Here is a 14,522-nt window from a genome sequence, read left to right as displayed (position 1 = left end):
ATTCCAATCTGTCTTTTGTGAAGAAGAGACTGCAGTGGTGAGGGGTTTCCAGATCTTGTGGAACTGATATCTGAACAAGCTTCAAAAGATAAAAGCTCCTTTGATCTGTCAAGTTATAGTCGGTACGGACACACACAGACACAGAGACACACACGCACGCACGCGCATGCATGCAGGCAGGCAGGCAGGCAGCCTGTTACATGAACTTTGTCATCCGTGCAGAGTGACAGCCTTTAGGAGATTGTCAACTGATGCTAATCCATCTGTTGTTGTTGAGCCAGAATAAAATAAAACTAACTCAACCTGTTTGACACGCTAAAGTATAGGCTTTAAAGTGTCCGGCTCCCTTAAATATCTCCTGATGAAACATTTCTTTTGTTTCCCTATTTGAAAAATGGCAAAATAATGAAATAAAAATGCTTGCAGAAGCCTAAAAAGCAAGTAAATGTAAAAGCAAGAACACCAGCACGCAGTTTAACATTTAGCAGGTTGTGGCCAGAAGAATCCAAGGCAAGGAGGCGAACAAGGAGTGGCTGTTTCCTTCTTTTGTAACAGTATTCTCAGGAGCAAGCTGAAGAAGTTTTCCCAAAGGTCCAACCACCATACACATTGACATTAAGACCAGAGAACAAAACTGTGTGTGTGTGTGTGTGTGTGTGTGTGTGTGTGTGTGTGTGTGTGTGTGTAACAGGGTCATGTGTGCCACTGAGGGTTAAGTGATGTAGACTGAATAAGTTACCAGAGTTTGAACGACTGTGCGCTGAGTGGTCCCCAGTGTCTGCCTTGTTACCCTGTGCTCAAGAACAACTGCTTTGTGTGTGTGTGTGTGTGGGGCTCTTGACAGTGACCAGTGAGTGAGCGACAAAACATTTCACGAAGTCACTTCGGGGCGAGTGCATGATGATATGCCGGCAGTTGATGCCATCCACACAGTGTGTGATGTGCATGTATGTAGCGGTGTTAAACATGAGAATCAATTAAGCAGTTACCAAATTCAAAATCGGTCTATAGTTGATTATATAAAACACACAATGAGGAGAAAGAGGAGGAGGCTGGTGGAAGGGAGACAATGAGAGGTTCGACTCAAATGCCAGTGATAAAAGAAAGTGCAGGCAGGGAGAGACTGAGACTGAAAGTTGTGCTTTTCCTTCTTCAGTGGTCACAATTACTAACACACAGGGGTGAGAGAAGTACTTCGATCTGTTTCTAGAGTACCACACTAATACCACACTATGCAAATAGCATTTAAGTCCTGCATTAAAAATGTACAAAAATATTCAAAATATACTTAAAGTACCAAAAGTACACATACTTATTATGCAGCATTTTATTCATTTCTATCTATTCATTTCATTTTAGAATAATAGTTTGTGTTAATTTGATTCTGCAAAGTAACTAAACCTGTCAGATAAATGTAGTGCAATAGTGAAGTACAAGTACAGTACTTTACTAGATGTACCACTACTGCAGTGTCCATGGTTGCTGTTTTCTTTAGAATTAATAACAGATAACCTATAATCTTTAAAAAAAAAAAGAAAAAAAAAAGGGGGGGGGGGGGGGGGGTTTACCTGCTTCGTGTCCATGGTGGCTCTCGTCCAACACCAGGCTGTTCATACATTTGAGCTCCCAGTCTTGGATCTCAGTACTCCACAGAGCAGGGACCAACACGGTGTACTGGGCCCTGCAGATAGAGGTGGGAGGTGGAGGACAAGCAGAATGTCACACTGGGTGCTGATTTCACAACATAAACATGAGGGCTGAAGAACCTATTAATAATACCTGGAACTGCATTCAGCATACAACAAAAAGAGGGTAGGAGCATGAACAGACTGGGTCACTGAACAGACAAGTACAATATGTAAATATCTGATACAATTCTTTGTTGTTAACAAAACTGCCCTTGAAATGTATTAATTATTTGGGGGATGATGTACTCATTGAATCCCGAAAAATAATTTGGGCATATTATTTCAGAGGTCACGCCCACATGCAAATAAAATTGCAATTCACAATGAAAGCTTCACAACTTTTCAAGTCCTTTACCCTCTGTCTCTGTATGAATCAAAGTGTGGACATTTAATTCACCAATAATGTGAAAATGATGATGGAGGATCAGAGGAACTGATGAGGAGGAGAAGACAGAGACAGAGGAGGGAGAGACGGTGATGAAGGAGTGATGGATAATTGGGATGAATCACATAGTTGAGCTATCCATCCTGGTATATAATGATAAATGGTTGTAGACAGTAATAGATGGAGTGCTTTGGAGAGAATGAAAAGAGCGATCATGAAGGAAGAAGAATGAAGTGTACATTCATGCTACGTTCATGCTTATAATTATATATATATATATATATATATTTATTTATTATCTCTTCACTCTTTACGCCTTAGTGCTCAAACACAAGCTTAAACTAAACTTGCAAAACTAAAACTAAAATATCAGTTTGTTATGACTCAAGTCAGCAAGTTAGTTCTACTGAATGACCTAGTTTTAAGCTGTGTGACAGAATCCATCGGCCCTGTTTATGAGCCCTAAAGCCCTGAATCCGCTGCACTGCTGCTGCTCTGTAGCTGCTCTGTAGCTGCCCCAGACCTCTGACCTCTTCACACGCTGCTGCAGGTGATCACACGAAAACACACATGGGACATCTTTGTCCTGATAGGAGGCTAGAATAAGGTAGGTCCATCCCAGAGCTGCAGTCTTATCGTAGTTTTGGTAGGTGCGTCTTCGTGCAACAGAGTTATGATGCTGGAAGGATGCCAAACGAATACTGTGTCTTAAAATCAAGAGCCATCACAGCTGATGTGTGACTAGTGCTGATCAGTCAGATGAACAATTCATAAAACATCAGGTTAATAGATGGCAATACATCAGAAGTAAACAGGCAGTAGTCTGTGGAGATTTAACTGTGTCCAGAAAGTGAGCTGACTAGAGTACGCTTTCACATATAAGGCTTCATGTATACAAGTCCGTAAGGAGCTTAACCTGAGGAACATAAAATACTATTATGCATACTACTATACTTGAGGGACATGTAGACTATTTTACTGTATCTGAATATAAACAGTCTGACATTTTGATTTGAGTGCCATTTAGAAAACTGTGCTTGGCCAGTTCAAGCTGCCTTAAAATGTGCTGCTTGTTGTTTCGCAGTAAGAATCAATAAGACATTTTAAATCCCAATAGCACCAAAGCCAACAAGCTGTGTAAATCTATCCAGGTCAGGAGAAAACAACACATGGTATGATGTATATGTGTATGTGTCTTTCAGGGAAACTCACAGAAGGTTTCTGAACTGGATGTGTAAAGCTTTAATGTGGTTTGTGCAGCTTGGATGTAGGTTCATCCAAGATGTTAGAAGAGGTGAGGTTCCAGCTCTGACCATCTCAAACCCATTTTCTCTGTCAGATATGGGCTTGTACTCAAGACAACTGCATGAGAATAAAAAAATCTAAAATGCATATCATGTCAAAAGAGTGATCAGCACAAGCAAGAGGGACCCACTGTGTAATCCTCATTGTGAATGCATTTGGGAATTTTTAAATGGTTGAAAGAGGAGAGAAAAAAAACTAAAGCAGAGACTTTATTGAAGCGAGCCTTGTCAGTGTGAAGTAAACAAATGATGTGTCAGCCCTCGAGCTGAGCGAGGGTGTCACTGTGTCAATGAGGATAAATGAATGAATGAAAAGGGGCATATAGGAGGAGAGGAGGCACAGAAAACAAAATGAGAAGACAGGGGAGGAGGGACAGCCCAGCGAGGTTGATGGGAATTGGCTATTGCACAGGAGGGGGACAACAAAAGAGAAAGAGATAGGGCCGGTGGAGGGCACTAAGAAAAACAGCGTGTATGGGAAGTGAGTAGGAGAGGGTACAGAGGGGGGGGACAGAGAGAGGCAGGACTGGGAACAGGAGATATGGACACTGAAGGAGAGACGATGAAAAGCATATGCTGACAGAGAGAGGAAAGTAAGTAAGAGGGGTTGTGGGGTAGTGTATTGTCAGTTTTAGTCTAAATCACCTTTAAAACATATGGTGGGATTATCAGCATTACAATCTTAATTGGCTTCTAAAAAAACAGAATATCTGGAAAACAAAATAAATTCTATTGTAGGATTTGAATTTCACGACTTAGATGATTGATTAACGTCAAAGACAAAGTTCACCAGATTCAATCGCCACAAACATTTGGCTCAGGCCAGATGGCAAACTGGCACATATTAATAGCTAGTGCACAGTTATGAGAAATTAAAGTGTTTTAGTTTTGTTCATGACTTCATTCTTTATTTTTATGTATTACAATTTAAAAAAAAAAGGGACTTTATAGGCAGGTAAAGAGGCATGATAACTTAGTAGCTTGAATTAGCTTTAAGAAAAGAGAGGGGATGAGAGGCCAGAGATCCTGCAGGTGTAAAGGTACTCAGTATTAAAGTGAGTCAACCAAATGTGAAACACCAACACTAAGAGCCTACTGCCATGCTAGCAGCCCTGTGAGGGACAGGTGCTCTGTGAGCAAAGTGCTAATGTGAACATGGCAACAGGCCACATCAGATTAAACATTAAGGGATCACCAGAGCGATTACAATTCACTTTGAGTGGAACATGAATGTTTCTAACACATTTTATAGTTGTCAAGAAATGTCACTCAAAAACAATAATGCCTGGAGTCACCAAAGTCCTTATAATATATCCTCTGGGCACTGTGGATATCTGCAACTGTCAACAACCTTTGAATGGCAATCCATCTAATAGCTGTTGAGATGTTTTAGTGTAGACATTACTAAGAAGCAGTGGTCACCGGGTCCATACTGACACCAAAAGTTTAAACAAGGAGCAGGGAAAGAAAGATCAGTGTAAGAAAAGCAGAGAGACGGACAGGACCTGAATGAATCCATCCAGAGTGAGAGGCTGCTCTTTGACTGGTGACGTAGGGTCTGCTGGGAGTCATTGTTACAACCTATGACTGAGGTGACAGCTGATTGACAGCCCAGTGAGGACGGACAGACACATGAGATGGATGAGCCTCTCAACCAACCATTAATCAGAATGGCCTATATGGGTGTATGACAACTCCTATTTATACCATTCACACAGAGTAAAGGGGCAGAGATCTTTAAGGAAGATTAAGAGAGGTTGAAGATCTTGCCTCGCTGCCCTCCTTCATTTCTCTCCCTCTCTCTCTCTCGTTCTTACCCCCCTCCCCAATTAGTGTACCCTGCTTTCTTTCCGCATCTCTCACTGACCCTCCATTCATCTTCCTTTCTCTCTTTTACCCCACCATCTCCCTTCCCCTCTTTCTTCAAAAGTATCTTCCCAGTGTAAGGGGATCCTGCCCTGGGAGACAGTCGGACCACTTAGTGTTGACTTCTGACCAGGCTTTCATAATGATGCCAAGCAGGCAACAAGGACTTCTCAATGTGACGTGATGGCAGGCTGCCCAGTGAACGCCAGAGCTAGAACAAAATGGGACTGTCAGTGCTGCCCTTGATGCATGCATATACAAGCAGCAGAAGTCCACACACGGATCAAAATATGCTGTGTGCTTCCTTGTAGCACTTTAAGCATTGCTTACTGTGGGAGCCCATCTGTGCTACTGAGTGGTCATCAGAGCTGCCAAGAAAATGTTGCAAATAAAGCATTAAAAAAATCAAATGGTCAGTTAAACCATTGTTTAGCTGCTCTCTACAATAATCCCAAATTTGTCCTTCATAATCCACTTTGTAAGTCATTGGTGTGTACCAAGCACCCCCCCCCCCCACCCCCCCCGCTCATGATAAAGTGCTTTATCACTGCCTGTGACACAGCTACGTTTATGGAAACTACTTGGCTGTGTAGCCTCCATCTATCTAGAGTTTGCTACACAGATCTTTGTCCAAGGTAAACAAACTTTGGTCCAAACACTGGGACCGTTTCTACAATGAGACGCACACACGAGTGCGACATTTAAGTAGTTGGAGGGAGCTTATCCATTAAAACAAATATGATCATTTTAATAATCGCTGTGCACCAGTCTGTCTCACACACACATACATACACACACACACACACACACACACACACACACACACACACACACACAGAGGCTGTATACACAAACCCAGTGACCCTGCTGAGTTGCCATAACTACAGCTCCATGTCAACAAAACACGTCCGTCGGCATGTGACGTTTATATTCAATGTAGTGAGAGCCGGACAGAGGGGTCCGACTGAAAGCAGCATGGGCTGCCACTGCAGAAACTAATTTAGCATAAAGGATGTTTAATCCAAACATGTACAAAAACAACCACAGCAAAACAAAGACACTGTGCTTTTCCTGGAATGCTTGGTGTCAAAACATGTCCAGCCCTGATGAGCTGATTGATATTCATGAGCTGCCTGGGGTTTCATTTAGGACCAAGACTAAAAACTGAGCTCTCAGCTCTGAGAACTGTGCTGCACATTCTTCAGGACCCATCGCTTTCAACACATTCATGAGGGTGGTCTGGGACAACATTCATGGATGTGTGTCTCAGACAACATTAGAATGGTATTTTGTGCTGAACAAATTGTGGATTATGTACAGCCACCCAAACATGTGAGGACTAAAATGATAAATTGAAAACATAACGTATATAAATGACTGTCAGCACAGAGCCAAACAGCAGGTAGTGTAAGCTGTCCCATGTTCAATACTTTACTTACACATCAACAGGTACCCTCAACAGCAGGGGTAACACCGCTGCCTCGTCATTCAGGCCCATCAGCCGAGGCTCCATGAGCTCAATGATGGTCAGAGCAGTGCGGAACACAGCCGGCAGGCCTGAGGAGAGACAGCAGGATATCCAGACGTGACTGCTGTGACTTACATTAATGCTTTGGTAATACAAAGTGAAAAGAGATAGCATAGAGAAGATGAAAATTTAAAAAAAAAACATTAGTAGACTCACTTAGTGGGTAGTAGAATTGTTTAAATGAAAGACTTTTTACTAAATCAATTTCATTGCCTCCTCCCCACTGAGTATATGTGAGCAAATGTTAAATCTACAATAATGTCACATTTCATTGCTTTTCATGTGCTTGTGTGAGTGCATACCATGCAGAATGATGAGGTCCCAGACAGCGAGGACAGAGTCCCAGCAGGGCAGGGAAGTGAAGAGAGTGAGGAACCATGGCATCACAAAGTGGACTGATAAGACTCCCACTGACTCCTGCAGGGAGGGTGGGAATGCAGGCAGGGTTGATTTGGCATAACCAGGCAATGTATTCAAGACTGTTTCTCTGCCAATTTCTGTCAGCTATACTCCTTTACTGCCCTCCGCACTGAGGCATTCATCCAAGACGTATGCAATCTAGTTATGTGAAACTTTAATGTTAGTTTAATGAATTTCTTGAATAGTGTTACACACTCACAGACCAATATTAGCTTCCCAACGTCTGACAAACAATGCATTTCTCATTTTGACTAATCTTCATGTTAAAGCCGGGCATGCAAAATGCATGAGGTCTCTGTTTGCTGGTCTGGTGGGTACAGCACAAGTACAGAAATCTGTTTACAGCTCGCTTGTCTAAACTCTGCTGAACAGCTCTATTACAAAGGAAATGCTGACCACTGATCTCTAATAGGCTTTTCTGTAAAGGGGTAAAACTATTGTGCCTACAATAAGCCCATGTGGTGTGTGCGTTGGCTCGAGAAGGGCAGCTTTCCTCCCAGACCTGCTGAGTCGACGTGAGGTATAACAATCCCTTCAAAGACACTCGAGCACCACAAATGGTAGCTGTGAATGCGTCAGTGTGTGCAACATCACAGCTAAGAAGAATTCTTGGAAGAAGGCTCACTCATTTCCAAAACCATTATAGAGAAAATCTAACAAGCACTTGAAGCACACTGGCGCCTTAACAGTCTACAGCCATGCTGGTGGCTCTGTGAGGCTGACGTCACCACGCCAACACGCTCACAACGACAATGCGAACACGTTGATGTTTAGCAAGTATAATGTTTATCATCTTAGGTGAGCATGGTAGCATCCTAGCGTGGACACAAAGCACAGCTGATGGAAATGTTATCAGTTTAGCATGCATTTGGTCTTAAACTGAAGTATTAGATAAATTAAAACTTTGACCTGATGATGGCACTGAGTGAGAAGTTAAGAGATCAACTCGGATGTCTGTGCCAAACTGTGTCAACAGTTGCGGAGATATTTCAGTCTGGAACAGAGTGGTGGATCATGCAACCAACAGACAGACAACTAAGTGGCATTGCCGTCCATGGAGCCACTAGCATCGCTAAAACAGCTACACTAGTGCTAACTATTCTATTTGTTCTTATTACGTTTGAGAAATAATCTGCAAATCAGTTGTTTCTTCAGCACTTCATTTTCTGGGCAAACCTCATCACAACATCTTGCTTTCTACAAATGTTATGAACAGTTCTCAGAGCAAAACAACTTTTGGAAGGAACCTAACAATAAGCTTTGCCATACTGGGAAAGTTTTCAGACCTGTGTGATTTTCTCAGAGCATAAACTACTGATGTTGTTTGTTATGTTTAATCTTTCCCAAGGTTTTTCTCTCCTCCAATTCTATGTTTTACAAATATATTCAGAAAACACAAACACATTATCGAAACAGATTCAATTAAAGCTGCATCCTAAAGTCTGATCAAATCTAAAACTGGAACATTAACTTTTGCGAACAATGTTTTTTGAAAATGATGGTATAAAAGACAGCAGAGAATTAAATTAATTTTCATTCAGATACACAATATTCTTTCTCCTTCAGTATCTTCACTTTCATTATGTGATGGTGATATACCACAATATCTTTCCACTGCATACAGCCATCTCTTACTGTTAAACAAATTAAACAGAACAGATTTTTCCCATTTATCCCATAATCTTTCTTAAATATATAATAAGTCCAAAGGAGCCTCTGCCTGATTTCTTCTGATCATGTTTGTTTACATTTAGTGCTCATGTGGTGTTTGAACTCCTCCGTTGTGATCACATCTCCTTGTCCTTAAGATAGCAATCATTTGCAGTCCACTGCTGTGAGGTTCACTAAATGCAAAATGGTTCAATAATAGGAATGGGGGGGGAAAACACTGCACAGCTGTAGATTTGTTCCGCCCTGCGCAGTTAGTTAGTTACTGCTCAACATGACAAGCCTGGAGCTGAACACAGTGAGTGACTGAAGAGGCCCACCTGCTGATGGACACATTACAGTGGCCTCTCCCTCACAGATGAACTACTCATCACTTGGCCATATCTTGCTGCACACACGCACGCACACACACACTCACATAGTGTTTTTTAGGAGTGTTCTAAAAAAATTCCAGTATACAGAGAAACATCAGTTTTCAGTGTCTGCTCATGATCTCTAGCATGCTGATTCATATGTGTGCTTTCTCTTTCAGCATGTCAGTTTACTGAGAATTAAAGTACTGTCAGACCTTCCTCGTACATACAAACCCAGCGAGTGATGATCTGAGCTGAAATGAAGCACTCACCATGTGCTGAGAGAGCTGTGGCTTCCTGTGTTTCAGGAACTGGTCAAACACCCTCACCTGGTGCTGGACTCTGATCAGACCACAAATAACAGCAGTGGTTAGTCTGGTGTAGCTGTGCCACTGATCGCTAATTCCAACAGACATTTTTACACACACAATTTTCTTCCAGACACAGATTTAAGTGCATCCAGTTTCCAGATGCAATTTCATGAAGCCAGTGTCATATGACCATACACTAATGGAAGTATGTTTGTAGTACTCTTTAAAACATATGTGTCAGTTTAGAGTTCTTATTTTTTTTTTTAATGTATTATGCAGGCAGTTTAGAGTTCTTTTCTATATGTATGTTTTTTATGTGCGATACACTTTAAGCCAATCCTTACTTGGTAAGGCTGAGGTCGAACACTTCGGCCAGGTATTTGGGTTTATCTAACAAGGCTGTCAGAGCCCAAAACGCCTCCTCCTCTCCCAACTGCATCAGCAGCACCGCAGCTATGTAGGACATCCCTGTGACACACACACACACACACACACACACACACACACACACACACACACACACACACACACACACACACACACACACACACACACACACACACACACACACACACACACACACACACACACACACACACAGATTTTTCCTAAAAGAAATACATAAATGCAGCACTTTCCAAAGTAGGAGTTTCGGATGTTTGATACACTACTTCAAAAACATTTCAGATGGGACGAACATGTTTTATCAAATGGCTGAGTAATGAAAATAGCTCTGCAGTAGGAGCAGGATGGTTCACTGCTGAGCAGGATGGCAGAGCAGAACCTCACCTCAATATGCTTTGTACTTTATAGCAAACTCTGCATATCTGACGGGGGAGGACAGACTGTAACACAGACAGGTTCCTCTGGAAAGTGGAAACTGTAAACCATGAGTGGGAAATTCACCAAGGAGAGACAGAAAAATAATTTGAGTTTTTTCCACCTACTGCTGTCACCTATTGCCACAATTAATGACGCTATTCCAGACACTAGTCTGGTAACGTTAAGCAAAAACCACAAAAGATGCAATCCTTTGGCAAATATGTCAAATATCGTGTTCATTTGTATGCAGTGATGATTCTACACCCTAAAATCAAACCTCCTCCGCCAAAAGGACAACTGTTCACTGCAGTTTACAAAAAACAGCTAAGAATTTGTTTCTGATCCAATTCTAATACTTTAAGGGGCAACTGGAAATAAACACAAGAGCTGCTGATCACCCAGAGCTCCATCAAAAACAGAACAGCTGCAATAAATACTTTTTCCTTAATTACATATCTAAAAAAATAAATAATAAAATTTTAAAACACATATATATATATATATATATATATATCAAAATAAAGAGGCACTCAAAATGTGTAGTCACTTTGGTGAACAACACATTTGATTTCAGTGAGACTTCCTGAGCAGAGAAGCGAGTGATGCAGTGACTTAGTATTAATTGTCCTCTGCTTCCATCAAGTGGTCACATCATGTACTGCAGATCTCTTCATGCAATGACGTCATAGTAAGGAAGCGTGAGGGAGCACTATGTTGAGCTCAAATGGCAATAAATGCAATCTATGACTAAATGACTAAATTAAATGAAAGCATAGAGGGACAAAGAAAGAGGGGGCACTCAATACAGTTTTAAAATCATATTCTTAGAATGCCACATGTAATATAATTGAATGCAGTAAAATCATTTAACAGCCCAGTCATTCAGTTCATTACCTTGGCTGTATCCAACCTGGGGGCTGTATCTGGCGTAGGCGATGAGAACCCTGAAGAGTTTCGCCTGACCCTCAATGGCCTCTGGGCTGTCCCCCATCAGAGAGCGGTGGGTCGGGAAGGAGCGTTCTATGGAATAGTAAAACAGTCCGTTTGTACCTGGTGTTACCAGATGTTCTCTGTCTCCTTTTCATTTACATCCACTTTCTAAGCTGTGCTCTGGTCACTGTAGTAACACATGCAATACTAAAAGTCAGTATTAACCCATTTCTACAACATTCTGAGGACTGAATAATCCCTTTTATTTCAGGGCTGAAAACCAGTCAAAACATTGTCACTTAAAATAAACAGAGGCTATGTTCTCAGCAGGAAACTAACACACTAAAACAAGTCCATTTCCCTGTTTGAGCTCACGTAGGTCCAGGGCGATCTGTCTGAAGAGTGTGATGTCATCCACAGAGTATCTGGGCTCGGGGCAGCCGGAGGGCTGCTCATGGTTCACACCCAGACCGTTTTGGGTCTCACTCAGTGTGGCGATTGCGGACAGGATCCCGTATTCACTGACTCCCAGGTCCACCAGGGGTCCTCGCACCTCTGACAGGCACTTCTGTTGGCGACAGCCCGACACATCCCTTTGTCACAAGTCACTCAGTAACATTTCTGCTATGTATGAGTGACAGAGTAGGGGGAGGAATCATCACTCATAACCAGGTTTGGACAGGGGTGAATTAATATGTAGCCAACACAGACTAGTTAAACTACAATCAATTCATGGCCACGGGTAGTGATGGGGGAATTAAGCTTTCTGAAACACTGAGCCAAAATGGCGACATCTGTTTGCCAACCCTTGGTGTTGCATTTATAGGAAGGATTAAATCCAAGATGTGATGTAATCATTTGTTTCAAGTGCAATATAAGTGGTTTGGGGAATTTCATTCTGTATTACTTTCTCTTTACTTTGATTATACATGTCAATTGAAACCACGGCTGCGACCAGCTATCAGTTTCATTACTGAGTAAATCTGCAGATTCATTTCTTCATTCAAATCAATCATTTTGTCCATAATAGTGAAAAATGCCCATTACTAACCTCACATGTTTGTGTTTAGCTTTTTTCCTTAAAAAGTGACTTTTCTGTCCATTGAACATCACAACAGCTGATAGTGACATGATTTGATATTTTTCTGCAATATTTATTCAAGTCACTAGTTCTTATATTAAAGAATTAATGCTGCAACCAACAAGTGTTTTCATTATCGATTATCTGTTATTTTTTTCAATGATTTCAAACAAAATTTTGAAAAGTAGCAAAAAACTGCAAAGTGACGTTTTCAAATGTCTTGTTTTGTCCAACCAACTGTCTAACATCCCCAAAATATTCTGTTCACAATACCACAACACAATAATACAACAAGGATGACACACGGCGCTCTTTGCAGTGCATGCGCCCTTGTATTTTACCTGGTAGTTGAAGTCACTGGTTTCTCTCAGACTGTCAATACTGAGAAGACACTTCCACACTCTACCTCGCAGGCTTGGAGGAATACCCATCCTGATAAATCGCTCAATCTAAAAACACAGAAAGAGTGTGAGCAAAACATGTTGTAAGTGTGGTGAAATCACGATCACAGATTATGTTTTGATATTTTGGTAGATTTTAGATTGGAGGAGTCTCACCTGGCTCCTGCAGATAAAGCTGGCTCCATTCCAGTAGCTGAGGAGCTCACACAGCTCCTTCACCCTCACGGAGCTGAGCTGGGGGGAGCTGGCAAAGAGGACACAACATGGTGAACTTGGACTGATTCATCACTTTTAGCCTGATAGCGGCATTTTCTGTAAAATGTGCTCATCGTCTGATTCAAAGCAGGGGGATCGCGGATGATCACACGTAGTATGAGCTGATGGGTCTGTCCCAGTGCTTCCCAGTATTGATCCACTTTGTTTTGCTTTTGTTTTTAAATCACACATGATCGCTGACATCATTCCAGTGTGGTATGGATTAGGATTAACAGTACATACAACCTACAGTTAGAGGTGCTGCAGCCAATCTATGCCATTTAAAAGAGAGTTATCAGTGAATAAATGTATATTAGCCCAGACAACTGAATGCCTTCCTATAGGATTGTCCACTCTGACAATAATACAGCATCGTTTTATCATTCATTTAGTCTGTTTTTGGTCACAAAGTGGTTGAACTTAACACTGAAGAAAACTGGAGCAGTAGTGTTTCATGAGCTAAACATACTGTTGTAACCAGAATTGGTCCCATGCTGTTAACTTACTGTAACGTCAGACTTCAGACACTTTGAACGACACAGCAGTCTAGCATTAACTTTCTGTTTTTCTAAAAGTTTTAACTTAACCTGTCTGTGAAGTTTCTACAGAGAGCACTAGCACATTACTAACTCCACCACTAACAACATTTCATTCATTTTTTTCTGGAATTAACGAAGATTAATGACCGAATGAAAAGAGGAAATGAAGAATACTATGAGTGCAACCCTACCACAACCTTAAGAAGTGAATACTAGCGTTACTTTAACTTTCCACAGCAACTTTTAATTCCCTCCAAGTTCGGTCCTGCTAATTTGCCTCCAGACAACATGCGGCTAACACAGCTAGCTTAGTGTGACTGGTGTCCCGGCGCTAACGTGACCCTGTCCCGCACCTGTAGTCATGACATCGGTGATGAAGTTTTTGGTCCTTTCGTTTAGTCACAGCAAAGCCGAATTCATCAAAACGCAAGTTCTCGCTGCGTCTTCTAATTGTTGAGCTTCTCCTGCTGACATTGCTGCTGCTTCTCCTCCTCATTGTTTCAGAAAAGGACGGTTGTTTGAGCACAATTCCGTCCGTGTTAAACTCTCCCAGCATTGGACAAACAAAGCCCTGCTGGACAGCCGCTGCTGTCAAACTCAACGGTCGCCGAGGCCCCGCCCCCCGTGACGTCACCGCCAAATGAAAATGGGCGGGCTGAGTCAGAGTTGGTCCAGCTGACAGTGTGTGTTACACTCAGTGTGTGTTACACTCAGTGTGTGTTACACTCAGTTTGTGTTACACACACAATCTGTATCTGTATTTCATATGAGAGAGAGACTGACGTGTAGTGTGTTATGCTTGATCACTGATGACTCGTTTCTTACACATCATCACTGCTTTCTGTTTCATAATGCAGTGTGTGATAATCAGGAATGGTCATCCCATAATATTCATCTATAGTGCAAAGAAATGTTGAAGCTTCCAGACAACCTCACGGCTCTGATCTCACTTAAATCCTCTAACGCGCAGA

General features: G+C 41.8%; 1 protein-coding gene across 2 annotated transcripts in view; it reads right to left on the bottom strand.

The window, feature by feature from the left end:
* The window catches only part of LOC139201068 (carabin), a 58,604-nt gene extending 44,507 nt beyond the window's left edge, over positions 1 to 14,097 (bottom strand). For both annotated transcript variants that reach the window (XM_070830286.1, XM_070830287.1), the window contains exons 1-10: positions 13,905 to 14,097; positions 12,914 to 13,001; positions 12,698 to 12,805; positions 11,651 to 11,843; positions 11,240 to 11,365; positions 9,868 to 9,991; positions 9,485 to 9,554; positions 7,074 to 7,188; positions 6,683 to 6,800; positions 1,569 to 1,681 (exon numbers count right to left, since the gene is read on the bottom strand). In XM_070830286.1, the coding sequence (XP_070686387.1) occupies positions 1,569 to 1,681; positions 6,683 to 6,800; positions 7,074 to 7,188; positions 9,485 to 9,554; positions 9,868 to 9,991; positions 11,240 to 11,365; positions 11,651 to 11,843; positions 12,698 to 12,805; positions 12,914 to 13,001; positions 13,905 to 14,047 (1,198 nt within the window). In that variant the 5' untranslated portion in view covers positions 14,048 to 14,097. The remainder of the gene's footprint in view (positions 1 to 1,568; positions 1,682 to 6,682; positions 6,801 to 7,073; positions 7,189 to 9,484; positions 9,555 to 9,867; positions 9,992 to 11,239; positions 11,366 to 11,650; positions 11,844 to 12,697; positions 12,806 to 12,913; positions 13,002 to 13,904) is intronic.
* Between the last annotated feature and the right edge of the window lie 425 nt (positions 14,098 to 14,522).

Source organism: Pempheris klunzingeri, chromosome 5, assembly GCF_042242105.1.
Source record: "Pempheris klunzingeri isolate RE-2024b chromosome 5, fPemKlu1.hap1, whole genome shotgun sequence".
In the NCBI taxonomy this organism is placed as follows: Eukaryota; Metazoa; Chordata; class Actinopteri; order Acropomatiformes; family Pempheridae; genus Pempheris; species Pempheris klunzingeri.
This window is presented reverse-complemented; position numbering and strand designations above follow the sequence as displayed.